Raw genomic sequence first — 14541 nt, 5'->3', positions numbered from 1 at the left:
AAATTCAAAATTTCAAAAATAAATAAATAAAGGCAATTAACAAACCTCATGTCCAGTTTAACTACTCTGCATTGTTGGAAGGCTGATTTTGTTTTTCCATTTTTGCACTCAACACTAAAGATAATCTGCTTGCGTACACTTTGCTGAATGAATGCTTAAGAGTAAAGGCAAATCAAAAGTATAGCTAGTAACTAGCTTTTGTTTACTGTTGGAGTTCTAGGACAATACAGAAAACTAAAAATAACATTCAACCAAAAAAATAAAACTGAACAGAGGAAGTAAATATATAACCTAAAGGTCAGTTTAATTTCTTTCCTAGAGTCCAGTAATACAGGCCAAATGAATGTAGGGGTAAAGGGAGAAACAGCTCCATAAAAGGTCTGGAATACTTAAGGAATGTCACTTCATTCAGCTAGTAAACAGCAAAGCTTATTAGACTTAAATCCATATCCATTTGACCATGTTGCTGCTTTTGTAAACTCCTCTCCTAAGCACATCGAGGCTACACAGACTTCTGAATGGGGGTCATGGGTTTTGTTAACGCAGCTTAAATATCTAGTATTTAAGAACATGTTGATCACCAGGTCATTCTCATATATAGTTCTTACAACGTAATGCTGAGATGACTCTCCGACCTTTCACTTAGCTGGTGATCTGCTCCCACCACCTCTGATCTTAAATTTTTAATACAGGTATGGATTAAAAGTGTATTCTATTTCCTCAGAAAAAAGGAACCAATCTTTCATGACTGAACTCAAAGGAAACTATTTTGTGAAATCCTCCCAGACCTCCTTTCACTTTCATTTCCATCACCTCTCATACTGTACTGTGGTTATTCAACAGACTGTAAGGTGCTCAAGAATAAGAGCTGTTATATATGTATCTTTATAGCCTCCTCTGTTCTTTCTTCCCACCCCATCATTTAGCATAGAACCAGGTTAAATAATGAATTCTAAGTATCTGCTGACTGAAAGAGAAAATAAAAGATTACACTACCATGCTGTCAATCTCCTTCAACCTCAGATAACTGTCAGTATTCACAATCAAACATATTTTCCCCCTCTTGTCCTACATTAGGATGGGCAAGAACACTTAAAGAAAATATCTCCATTATACTCTATTTCAACTCCCTATAACAGATCAGCATGTGGGCAGAGGAAATGGGCTAAATAAGGCAAGTTCACAGGATGACCAACCGTATTTTAAATCACATTTTATTTTGCCTTCGTTCATCATGAGAACAAAGACAATTCCCTCAAACAAAACCTGTTCCTCAAGTCATACCCCTAAAATGTCCAATATTACCCAGATACTAATGCTGAAATTACCGTCACTTCACCATTTAGTCCCATTGGCCCACTTTCCCAACTGAGAAGTAAGACAGTGTTCATAACAAAAGCAAATATTCACAGAACATTACTACTTGCTAGCACTGATGTAAGTGCCTTAATGTATTAACTTTTAATCTTCATCACAGCCCAATGAAGTGGATGTTACCATTATCCTGACTTTATGATAAAGAAACTAAACTATAGAGAAGATCAACAGCTTGAGTTAAACAGCTATTAAGCAGAAGAGTTCAAATTCAAACAGAGGCAATCTGACTCCAGAGACCACAATCTTAATCACTATTTACGGCCAATTCCCAACTTGTATTTGTGAATACGCAAGCAAATTATATACTCTCAGTTTCCTAACTCTGATCACATTAGAGCTTATTACAGTTTCTTTAAAAGCAGAAGTGCTTACGTTACAGTAGGTTTACATCCTGAAGGTGATCGCACAAGTTACCTGGAGCCGAAGGTCAGACATTTGTCTTAATAGATCCTCAAAGAGTTCTCTATCATCTTCTGGTAATTCAGAAGACAAGACGACCCCCACAAAGCATCCTGATGCTTGTAACATTGTATCAGGAAACATGTAGGCTCCTATAGTACATTTAAGAACTGGAGATCTATCAGGAACTAGAGGATACAACCAGTCACAAACCTGAAAAGGTTAATTTAAAACAAATCAATTAATAGAACTACGTTTTCACCGAGGTTTTAAATATTGTTATACTAGCAAACACACATTTTAAAGTTTGAAATGCATTTTACAAGGCTTTCTAGAACCATTAGCATTGACAAACCCCCAATAAAAATCAGCCATTTGCTAGTCTGATCTCCCTGCAAAACACTCACAGGAACTGTGCTAAAAATGTTATTGCTCCACTAATTATACAGTCTTAAAACTGGTGCCCTTAAACAGCCCACTGTTAACCAATAATGAGTCTAGCTTTAAATAAATGGTCAAAGTAAATTAAGATTTTCTTTATTATTCAAATTAGACATCCCTTTGTGGAAAAAAATAAAATCAAACTGTTTCCAAGTACTCCAAATGTATTTACTGATTTAATCATCTTGGTTAGTGTTGTCATTTTAACTACAAGAAAACTGAGGCACAGAGATGTTAAGTTGCTCAGAGTCAACAACCAAAAAGTGGGGCTAGGGTTTAAGCACATGCTATCTGCCATGGGAGAAACTAAACAATTATTTTAATTAGAAACCCAGCATTCAAAATGTTGAATTTTCTTTTAACTAAACCCAACCTGATCTGACAGAGCAAGAAGATTAAGTTACATTTATGGGTTCACTATCTATTGTGAAGTTAAATCAAAATGGCACAAAGCTGCCCTGCAACGTCATCTGGCGACGTCAGATTATCACAATAAGACTTAATTAAGCTCACCTCCTAGAGTTCTAAATTCAGAAGAAACTAAGTTTAAATCAGAATACCCAAATTATTCATTTCCATTATTCTTTGAGTGACCAGAATATTAACTTCACCCCTCACCCAGGACACTCTCTTCCTAATATTAAGAAACTTGGGAGAACAATAGATTATCAAAATACTGTGCAATAAACATGAGTCAATGGGATTAAATATTTCATATAAACGATGGAAAATCCTGGTATACTATCATCATCTCTGACCAACAGAATACGAATGTGCAGGGATCAAGCACTCAAGTCTGACTCTTTCCTAGAAAAATTCTTTTTTTTTTTAATGGATTCTCTCTTTTTTTAGTCATCTCAAAAGCCACTCTACAACTTTTATAAAAGTCAAACTTCAGACAAGTTACAATAAAACTGATTACTGTATTTTCCAAAGTATGATATATAACCATTTGTGGAATACAAAATGACTTCAAGTAATGTACAAACTAAAGTTGAGTAGCAACATATTTTAAAATGTATTAGGGAAAAATACGGTATCTTTCCCTCAATTTCACAGCTGTTATTGTTTAGGAAAAAATTAACAAATGAGACATTTAAATAAAAATATGAATAACAAGTGTTGGATTTAACAAAAAAAAATCATAATGGTTATACTTAAATGACTAAAGATTGGGAAAGGTTTCTTTTACTATGCCATGATTTCTCTAAGATTAACTACAATTCTGGTCACCTTGACTGAAATGGAGTACCCTCTAATCTTCTCAAATAAAACTTTATAGACCTTTCTCAGGGTAGATTATTACAGATTGGTGAGCTCATCCACCATAGGCTGACTTCTCCCAGTTTCACTTTCAGAGGGCAATCTCATGTCCAAGTTCCCTATGAACTGACTATAAATTTAACAGGTTTAAAAAGTATATTAAAACTAAAGTCAAGAGAAAAATAGTTTTTAGAAGCCACAGAATTCTAGTCTGCCTATTTAAAACCAAATTAATTTCTAATTTCCTAAATAAAGCAATAGTGATTTTTTTGCAGCATAAAAAATTACATCTAGGGCTTCCCTGGTAGCGCAGTGGTTGAGAGTCCGCCTGCCGATGCAGGGCACACGGGTTCGTGCCCCGGTCTGGGAAGATCCCATATGCCGCGGAGAGGCTGGGCCGGTGAGCCATGGCCGCTGAGCCTGCCCATCCGGAGCCTGTGCTCCGCAACGGGGGATGCCACAACAGTGAAAGGTCCGCGTACCGCAAACAAAAACAAAAACAAAAAACAACAACAACAAAAAAATTACATCTAACTTCTAATACTTAGCTGTTTCAATGTTTGTTTTTTAGAACAAAAAAATTCAGTAAACACCTGGTTACTCTCTTTAAGGACACTGCTACAAATATCCGAATACATGTAAATGAGAGCCCCTTAAAAAGACTCAAACTTTGGGTACAATTTTACGTTTTATTTAGGACTCAAAATAGGAGATGTTGGAAAGGTTAAAAACAAAATTAAAAGAACTAAGAATAAATTTTTACTAGAGAACAAGTCATTTTAATGGTTGAGCTCATGAGCTCATTCTACATGTAGTAGAATGTTTCTGATGTTCATTCCCTGCACCTCCAGTAGCCCAGGCCCCAAAGGTTTTTTAAATTCCACTTTTACTCTATTACCAGATCAGCAGAAAGTATTATATCTTTTATCAGCCCCCTCCCAATGCCAGTCAAAAAGCCTACTCTTTTTAACCTCAAGGCTTCTTTTTTAAAATAACTTATGGGATTCACACTATTCTTCCTGTCCATTAATGAAGTTTTCCTTTCAACAATGCCCCAAAATATCTCCTTCATACATCCCTAGTAAGTCTCCAACTATCTTTAAACAACCTTCAAGTTGACTCCATGTATAAGCTGCATAAGAACTGAAAATAGAATATACCAAGAGAGAAAATAAATCTGGATAACTAGTACTGTAACTAAACCACATCATCTGGACTCTGGATAAAAGCACCTGCCTTGCTCAAATAGTCATCTCCCTTACATGCAAACCCTTTTGTTATACCCAATGTATACTGAATCCTTACTTCTAGAACCCCATCTCCCTGTGCCAATGTCCACTCTTTTAAAAACAGATTGATGTTGGACCATCACCTTCAGAATACCTTACAAATTCCACAAGTTTCCTAACAACAACTTTTACTTAGCACCAGTCTTTGTTCTTGGACCAAGGGCATCCTGGTAAATTTATGTGCTTGGAAAGTTAGAACTGCATCTTAGATGATCGTCACAGTCTCTACTTGTAGACCAGGGTTTCTCAACCTTGGCATGACTGAAATTTTCAGTTAATTTTTTTATTGATGAGAGCGATCCTGTTTAGATGTTTAGCAGTACACCTGGCCTCTACCCACCATATATGCCAGTGGCAATAGCACACTCCCCAGTCCCAGTTGTGATGACCAAAAATGTCCCCAACTACTGCCAAAATATCCCATGATGGGGTGACTGGGGGTGGCGGGTATTCCTACTAGTTGAGAACCACTATTCCAGACACTGGATCTAGCCCAGTTCAGCCCCTCAGCTGGGGCTTGACATGTATAGAAATTTACAGTTATACATTCACACATGAGTTACATAAATCCCTTTTGAAATCAAAGTTATTACGTTTCTTCTTCAGATAAAAAATTACAAGTTAAGGATGAATATTCTGATTTCCCTCAGGTCCTGTATTCACAAATTCAGTACTAAAACAAGAGTTTACATCTAAAGAAAAGGAAAAAGAAAGGCTATCAAACACAAACATAGATGCTCAAGGCTCATAAATTTCATGAAATATATTTAAAAAGGAACTAGAATTTATAATAATCTTTTTGCACTTACTGTCTTGGACACATTATAAATATTTACAAATAAAAATAATATATTCTACACATATTTCAAATTATGTTTACATTTTTCTTTGGCTTACCTGAAGAAACCCAGGAGGACGGTTTAGAACTGTATCAAGAGAATTATCCAAGAACCTCACGATTCGAAGGTACCCAGGATATGAAGGTGCACTAACCTCCCCCGCAGGATTTACAAAAAAAATCTGTACTCCATTTGGTATCAAAATCAACTCATCTGCATCTAGCCCTAAGGTCTCAAGAGGAGGTGGCTGAGAATGATTCCTATAAAAGTTTTCCCCAACTGATGAGAACTCCCCAGATTCTGTTCCATAGGATACAGTGTAGTGACCCTCAGCAGCCTGAGGAGTATAAGCAGGAGGTGCTTCTGATGGATGACTTTGAGATGGTAAGGAAAAAGTACTATGTGTAGAAACTGATTCTGTACTTGTAGTTGAAGTGTTTCCATTTACTTCATTGTGCTGAGGAAGTGAATTAAAGGACTGAGGCTCCAGTGACTTTTCAGACATATCTTTAGGCGGAAATTCTGGATATAACTTGGGCACCTCCTGAAGATCATTCCGTAGAGAAGTGGCAAGACCCTTCTCTAGAATTTCCAACCTGGTACGTACATTCTGTAGTGTTTCTTTCATTTTCTGTTGCATCTGTCTAGCAGATTCCCACCCAGGACCTATGTGTTCGGGATCTGCTGATGAAATGCTGATTCCTCTGAGCAAGTGCCCTATTCCTTGCTTATAGTAGTTCTTTGCTTCTTCTTTCTGACCTAATTCATCTGTATTCAGTCCTTTATTAACAAATAAAAAGGCCTTCTTGTATGCTTCCTTGATGATCTTAATTTCAGCAGGTTCTCCGTCTTGTGGCTCTTGTTCCATTTCTGCAAAACAGGAAATACATCTTTAATTACCTTATTTAGCTCTTTGTTTACTTATTATCAGTTTCTCCTACCTGAATATATTTCAGAGGATTGGAGCCTTGCTTGTCTGTCCTGTTCACTGATGTATTCCCTAAGCCTATTATTAGATCTGACAATAGAGAAAGCACTCAATATGTATTTGTTGAATGGATAAATAAATAATACTCTTGGTCCTAAATATCTTTTTTTTTAACATCTTTATTGGAGTATAACTGTTTTACAATGGTGTTAGTTTCTGATAAATATCTTTTTAATTAAAAAACATAAGAGAATAAGCCAGAACACATCTGTTGAATAATTTTCTTGTTCTAGTTTCTTACAAGAAATAAAAGTTCCCTGTACCTTTAAGGTCGGAACAAAAAAGTCTTACTCTAAAATTCATTATAATTCCAGATTATAGTAGCTAATTAAAAATGAGGTTGAATCGTACATTGGAGAGGACAGAAATGAGAAAAAAAAATGATCTGAGTGAAGCTTTAAAGTACCCAAATTCCACTTAAAGGCGGCAGGTTACTCACATGCAGTTAGCCCTGTTCCCTCCCAAAACTCCATTAAAATGACTTACAAGGTTATGAAAAAAGCATAAGCATTCTTTTCAATGAGAAAAAGGCATGAACAGGTACTTCACAAAAGAGGATATTTAAATGACGTGTGAAAAGGTGTTCAACACATGATCCCCTCAGGGAAATGAAACTAAAATCCATAATATAACTACAGCTGACCCTTGAACAGTAGGGGATCCACTTATACAAGGATTTTTTCAGTAAATACAGTACTGTATTTTCATTTTACAGCTCTTTAAATTAACTAAGTATGGGGGAAAGTGTGTTTGATTAGAGATCACATTACATGGAATCAAAAGAACTGGGGTCTGCATCCTGCTTCTATCCAAACTGTTTCAGCTTCCTGCCCTTGGATGAGTCATGTATCGATTCCTTTGTGTTTGAGGCAGAGACAGCAGCAGAGGGACTGCTGATCCTGTGGGGACTGGTGCCCCTTATCCCCTGTTGTTCAAGGGTCAGCTATATATACTTATCAGGAAGCTGAAACTGAAGACTGACGAGCGTTAGAGAAGATGGCAGCTGGAACTCTCATATACTTTGCTAGTGGAAGTGAAAAATGCTACAGCCACTATGGAAATTTGGCATTTCTACCAAAGCTACATACACCCACTCTATGACCCAGCAATTCCGTTTAGAGGTATATAACCAAGAGAAATGAATGAATATACACACCAAAAACATGTACAATCATATTCACAGCAGCTTTATTCACAAAAGCCAAAAAATCGAAACAACCCAAATGCCCACCCACAGGAGAAGGGATAAATAGTGGCATATTTATATGATGCGGTAATACGTAGGATTTTTTTTTTAAATTGATGCCTGTAACACTGATGAATCTCACCAACTGCACAAAAGAAGCCACATACAAAAGACTTCATATTGAGACTACTATACTATACTATATGATTTTACAGGTAAAGTTGAGGAACAAGCAAAACTAGTCTATTATGATAGAAACAAAAATAATGATTACAGGTGTTGGTATAGACTTGGAAGGGACACGAGGGGACCTTACAGCGTATGAAAATGCTCTCTATCTTGATCTGAGTGATTACATGGGTGTATACATACATAAAAAAATCTGTAAATCTAATTAAGATTAGTGCACTATATTGCGCCTTATTATATCCTTTTATAAAACAAATAACAAAGCCGTAACTCACAAAGAGGGAGGATGAAGAGTCAACAGGGCTTTGTTTCTGAAAAAGGAGGAAGACAAGTAGTAACTCACAAAACAGATTTGAGAAAGCTGAAGCCTACACTGTCAATCGGGAAACCAGAGAAACAGCCCCATTTATATCTCATCACAGAACCTCCGAAAGGCACAGGAACTGATGGGATTCAATCTTCCTCTGGAAGAGGGAGTAGAGGTAGAGCTGAAAAAAGGACTGATTCAAAGCTAATTTACAAAGTAGACCTTTAGATCTCTCCTATACCAAGCACCCCAAAACACTATTTCTCTTCAGCCCTGAAAGAAGACTGGATATTTTAATTCAAAAGAGCATAAAATAAAATGTCTCAGGACAGGAACTATCAGACATGATTAAGGGTAAGTATCAAAAGCAGGACGATGAAAAATTAGATACTGAATACTGAGACCTTCAACCTTTTCTCCCCAACTTGGGTCTTAGAGTTCAGGCAGATAGGTACCACTCCAGAAAAAAGATTATAGTGTCTTCTCTGAGAAATCTGACCACCACCAAGAGGAAAAACCTAAAGAAAGTGACACTGAGAGTCCCCCCAGGAACTGTCCAAGCAACTAACTCTTCAGAGAAGCCATGGTTGATAGGCTCTACCCCAGAGTCTCCAATTAACATTTTAGTGCCCCAATCTTATACATAAGCAGAGAGCTAAGAATCAGAAAACTGGTGAGGAAAACATCTAATATGAAAGAAAAGAAAAATAAGAACAATGCAATTTGGTCGAAATGGATAATATGCAGGGAGAAGAACACTTCCAAAAACCTTTGTATCAACATAAAGAAAAAGAAAATACTGCATCCATGAAATAAAAACAGGATATACACATACAAAAAAGGACAAAGAACTAAAGGAGCTTTTAAAAATTGCATACAAAATAGCTGGAAAGAAAAACTCAGTAGAGGGATGAGAATATAAGGTTAAAAATTATAGAAAATTTCTGCAAAGCAGAGCAAAAAGACAAAGAGATGAAAAATAGGAAAGAACAGACAAGAAAATTAGAGAGAACTCAGTCTAGAAGGTCTGACATCTGAATAACAAAATTTCCAGAAATAGAGAATAGATTAAAAAAAATATCAGGGATAGAAGAGCTGAAGAAACAATTCAAAGAATTTCCCAGAACTGGAAAGCACAAAATCCCAGATTAAAAAGACCCATGAACAAAGGATGAAAAAAACCCCACAACCATGAAATTTCAGAACATTAGGCTCAAAGGTACCATCTTAAAAGGGCTTATCCATAAAAATAAATAAATAAATAGAGAAATAAGATTGCTAAGGAACTTCTTAAACCCAACAGAAGTTAGAAGAAAATAGTATAATTAATTCATGACTCTGAGTGAAAATAACTTCCAAACCCAGCCAAGTGATTGCTCAGATATTACGCCTTCTTTTTCTTGGATTCTCTGTTTGATGAAAGGAATCACAAGTCTGATGACAGCAGTTCACAGATGACAATTGCGCAACCAGTTCTTACTGGAGTAGAAGACAGGACTCCAGAGATGTCTTCAAGCAACTAAAATTGATAGAATACCTAATGTGTTCTTAAGTTTTGAGAAGAGATCTATTAGGTTGGCCAAAAAATGCCTCTGGTTTTTAAGTAAAAATAAAACACACATTTTTCATTTTCACCAAGAACTTTATTGAACAACATATTCACCCTTTTGTTCCACTACCTTCTGCCATTTTTCAGGCAACTTCGTAATTACATCTTCCCAAAACTTTTTATCCTTTTGAGCAAAGAACTGTTCCAGGTGTCTTTTACAGTCTTCCAGGGAACTGAAGTTTTTTCCATTATGAGATAAAGACAGAAATGAATGGAAATCCGAAGGTGCAATGTCTGGTGAATATGGTAGATGAATCAGAACTTCCCAGCCAAGCTGTGACAGTTTTTGCCTGGTCATCAAAGAAACATGCGGTCTTGTGTTATCCTGATAGAAGATTATGTGTTTTCTGTTGACTAATTCTGGACACTTTTCTTCGAGTGCTGCTTTCAGTTGGTCTAATTAGGAGCGGTACTTGTTGGAATTAATCATTTGGTTTTCCAGAAGGAGCTCATAATAGAGGGCTCCCTTCCAATCCCACCATATACACAACATCACCTTCTTTGGATGAAGACCAGCCTTTGGTGTGGGTGGTGGTGGTTCGTTTTGTCTGCCCCATGATCTCTTCCTTTCCACATTATTGTACAGTATCCACTTTTCATCACCTGTCACAATTTGTTTTTTAAAAAGGAATGTTTTCATTACGTTTAAGTAGAGAATCTCATGCGGAAATATGATCAAGGAGGTTTTTTTCGCTTAACTTATGTGGAACCCAAACATCAAAATGATGAACGTAACCAAGCTGGTGCAAATGATTTTCAATGCTTGATTTGGATATTTTGAGTATGTCAGCTATCTCCTGCGTGGTATAACGTTGATTGTTCTCCATTAATGTCTCGATTTTATCGTTATGAACTTCAACTGGTCTACCCGACTGTGGAGCGTTGTCCAGCGAGAAATCTCCAGCATGAAACTTCGCAAACCACTTTTGACACGTTCGATCAGTCACAGCACCTTCTCCATACACTGCACAAATCTTTTTGTGTGTTTCCATTGCGTTTTTACCTTTCTTAAAGTAATAACCATAATATGCCAAAAATGTTGCTTTTTTTCTCCCATCTTCAATATTAAAATTCACCAATTTTGATAAGTCTTTTTTAAAATGCATGCTGATATGACAGCTGTCACATACAATCTAACAAAATTGTTTTGAATGAAGTTAAAGACAACTAAGTGCTACTAGAGCCATCTTACTGAAAAAACCAAACTAACCTTTTGGCCAACCCAATAAATAACTGTGGGAGGACTCAGGGTTTAATCAGTGATAAGTACATGGTAAACTAAGGAAATAAAAATCAAGACAATTATTAACTCCAGGGAAAACAAGATGCTGAGCTAGAAAGAAAAGTAATCATGTATATCATGTTTCAGTTTTGATTAATGTCATAATAATGTAAATAATGAATCTTGATACAAGCAAAATTATAATACAACCATACTGAGAAGATGGGAAGATGGATGGATAGAAAGTTTCTGTGCCTGTGGTACAGGATGGAAGACCTGAAATTTCATCTTTCCTACTAGGAAATTAATGGACAATGCCTAAAACTGAAAAATAAAATAAAGTAGCAATATAAGCGTCCTGTTCACAGATTTAGACAGAAAGACCAAAAGAATTGGTAAGAAAATTGAAACATGCTGCCTTTGGGAGTAAGGGATGAGGCTGGGAGGGTGGGACCTCTGATTTTCACTGCAAGTCTTGTAAAAATATCTAATTCTTAATAATATGTACAGGATAAAAAATTAATTACTAATTTTTAAAAAGTAAACTGAAGCTTTAGAGCAGATTGTCTAACAGAATTATACTGTTAACTGCATATGTAATTTAAAATATTCTAACAGCCACATTTAAAAAGTAAAAAGAAATCTCAGTGATGCTATTTATTTATCCAAATACAGCCAAAATATTATTCCAACATATACCCAATATGCAAATTATTAATGAGATAGTTTACCTTATTTTTTGGCATTAAGTCTTTGAAACTTAGTGTGTATTTTATGCTTGAAGCAGATCTCAATTCCAGGTACCTTCATCTCAAGCGCTCAATACCCACATGTGCCTACTGTGGATACTGCAGTTTTAGAGACTGTCTTCCTGTGATCTCATTAAAAATTATAATAACAGAATAAGGCTGTTTTTGCAACAATTTACATTATAAAGGCATCACCAAAACTGGCCTAACCATACTTTCTAACCTGAAAAAGAAACAAACCATTGGTTAGCTTTATCATGCAGTGACTTCATAGTAGTCGAGAGAATATATATATTCAGTCTCCAATTTAGAAAACATCATATACAATTGACCATAATCAGACCTCACTTGCCCTACCTTGAATCCCCTATCAAAATCAAATTTCCTTTCCCTGGAATTCCGTCTTTAGAATAGAATGTCAGTAGATCTTCCCTTAGAAACCAGGGGACAGGAATTCTGCACTCCACGTCCCTTAGGGTACAAGGAGGCTCAGAGTTCACAAAGCAAGACAGCAGAGGTTAAACAGGCTTTTGTGAGCTGATCTGGGAATTTAACCAGCATTTTAAGTTTGTCAAATTGATTTGAATAGGGTCTTGAACAACACTGTGACCTGGCACCCACTTTTTTGCTACTTGCTACAGGATACCACTACCACCAATGCACAATTTATTGAGCGTTTAATGTGTGCTGGAGACTATGCTAGATGTTTATCTCATTTAATCCTTACAAACAACTCCTGAGACATTGTTACTATCACTAGTACTTTGCAGAGGGAAAAAAATTGAGGTTTGAAGGCAGTAACTGCCTTAGATCACATGTTCCTGAAAGACCTTGGAGCTAATAATTATATTCACATTTTTAAAGGGTTATAAAAACAAGGATATGCAACAGAGATCATATGTGTCCCACAAGCCTAAAATATTTTACTATCTACTGTCTGGCACTTTACAAAAAAAGTTTACTAACCCACTGCCCTAGGTTATAGAGTTAAATAGTCTGATTCCAAAACTAATCCTCTAAACCAGGGCTTCTCAACCTCGGTTTGATTGACATTTTGGGCTGGAAAATTCTTTGTTATGGGAGGCTGTCCTGATCACTGTAGGATGTTTAATCACACTCTGATCTCTATCTACTAGCTGCCAGAAGCAGCACACCCTCCACCCGCCATGTGACAGATCAAAAATGTGTCCAGACATTGCCAAATGTACCCTGGCAGCAAAATCATCCCCCGTTGATAACCACTGCTCAAATGGTCTTTAAATTAGGGAATGTGTACCCCTAGGGCACGTGAAGATTTGTCAAGGAACATGTTGCAACAACATATATAATCCTAAGAAAAAGGCTTGCAGATCCCTGTACTTCCATTTAGTACTCCTCACTAAAACTGACCTCCCTGGGAATATGCCTGCAGTTCAGCTATCATACTGTTGTTTTTCCTCTTCCAAGCTCCTTTCAATCTTCCCACTTTACAAAACTTTACCAAAAATACCTCTCACTCATTCCTATTTTTACTATGGTGTATTCCCCAGAATGGAAAGGCATGGTACTATGAAACAGCCCAAAAAAGTCAGAGGTGTCAATTTCAACTGAGGCACCACTCCAACTATCAATCTCGTTAAGATATAAATTTCCACTAAACTTCCATTTTTCATATTTATTCTTTGTCAAAATCCATCAGGTATTACACTGTTCTGACCAACTATTACTACTTGTAATAATTCAATCCAGAAGAAAAATAACTCCTAGAGTTACAGTTAAAGGAAATTTTTAAAATTTAGTTTCAACTTACACAAATATTTTTATTAAAGACATGTATGACAGAATAAAAAGCTGTCAGGCATAAATAAATTACATTAAGATAATATCCAGTGGGGGTGGGTAAAAATCAAAGTACAATTTCAAGAAAAAGGAACTGTGTAAAATACCACGTATTGGGCTTCCCTGGTGGCGCAGTGGTTGAGAGTCCACCTGCCCATGCAGGGGACACGGGTTTGTGCCCCGGTCTGGGAAGATCCCACATGCCGCGGAGCGGCTGGGCCCGTGAGCCATGGCCGCTGAGCCTGCACACCCGGAGCCTGTGCTCCGCAACGGGAGAGGCCACACCAGTGAGAGGCCCGCGTACTGGAAAAAAAAAAACCCATGTATTTTTAAAACTGATGGTGATGGCTATAAAAGTGCAATATGATACTCCTTGAGATACAGTTGAGTGATGTATCAATTTTATATTGAAATGTCAGTATCTATACCACGTGGGAAACTGCGTCCTTTCCAACTACCTGAAAGTATGATGTAAAACATTATAAAACAACCTATCGTGTGCAAGGGGGATAGTTTTACAAAAATTATTTTGGGGGTTCGCAAGCAAATTAAAAACACTGTTCTAAAGCCACTCACTATTATATTGCAAACACAAAATAAACATGGTATGTGGCGCTTAGAAGCACCGTAATTCACTACCTCTTATTAAGCTCTTTGGATGTGCTTGGCACTGTTCTACGCTCCATTTACTCCTCATATCCTTGGAGGTTTGATCTGATTTAGAAAATCATTTACAAATATTGAGCAGCTTGCTCAAGAACTAGTAAATGAACTAGTAAATGGAAGAGACAGATTCAAAGAGACAGGCTCAATAGATATTTGTCAAGAAAATGAAATGAAATGTCTGATTCCAAAGCTAAACCTC

General features: G+C 36.7%; 1 protein-coding gene across 10 annotated transcripts in view; it reads right to left on the bottom strand.

Moving 5' to 3' along the window:
* SPART (spartin) overlaps nucleotides 1–14541 on the bottom strand; it is a 270881-nt gene that overhangs the window by 24327 nt on the left and 232013 nt on the right. For 8 of the 10 annotated variants that reach the window (XM_027116507.1, XM_027116499.1, XM_027116506.1 and 5 more), the window contains 2 exons: nucleotides 5667–6478; nucleotides 1792–1989 (listed from right to left, as the gene is read on the bottom strand). In XM_027116507.1, coding sequence (XP_026972308.1) covers nucleotides 1792–1989; nucleotides 5667–6476 — 1008 coding nt within the window. In that variant the 5' untranslated portion in view covers nucleotides 6477–6478. Of the gene's footprint in view, nucleotides 1–1791; nucleotides 1990–5666; nucleotides 6479–11840; nucleotides 12082–13783; nucleotides 13805–14541 lie in introns of those variants that run through there. The other 2 variants (XM_027116502.1, XM_027116501.1) reach the window with 2 other exon arrangements.

The sequence above is a fragment of the Aethalodelphis obliquidens genome, unplaced genomic scaffold, assembly GCF_003676395.1.
Source record: "Aethalodelphis obliquidens isolate GAN/ISIS:26980383/991018 unplaced genomic scaffold, ASM367639v1 scaffold16, whole genome shotgun sequence".
Lineage (NCBI taxonomy): Eukaryota > Metazoa > Chordata > Mammalia > Artiodactyla > Delphinidae > Aethalodelphis > Aethalodelphis obliquidens.
Note: the sequence above shows the minus strand (reverse complement) of the source record. Positions and strands in the feature narration are given on the sequence as shown.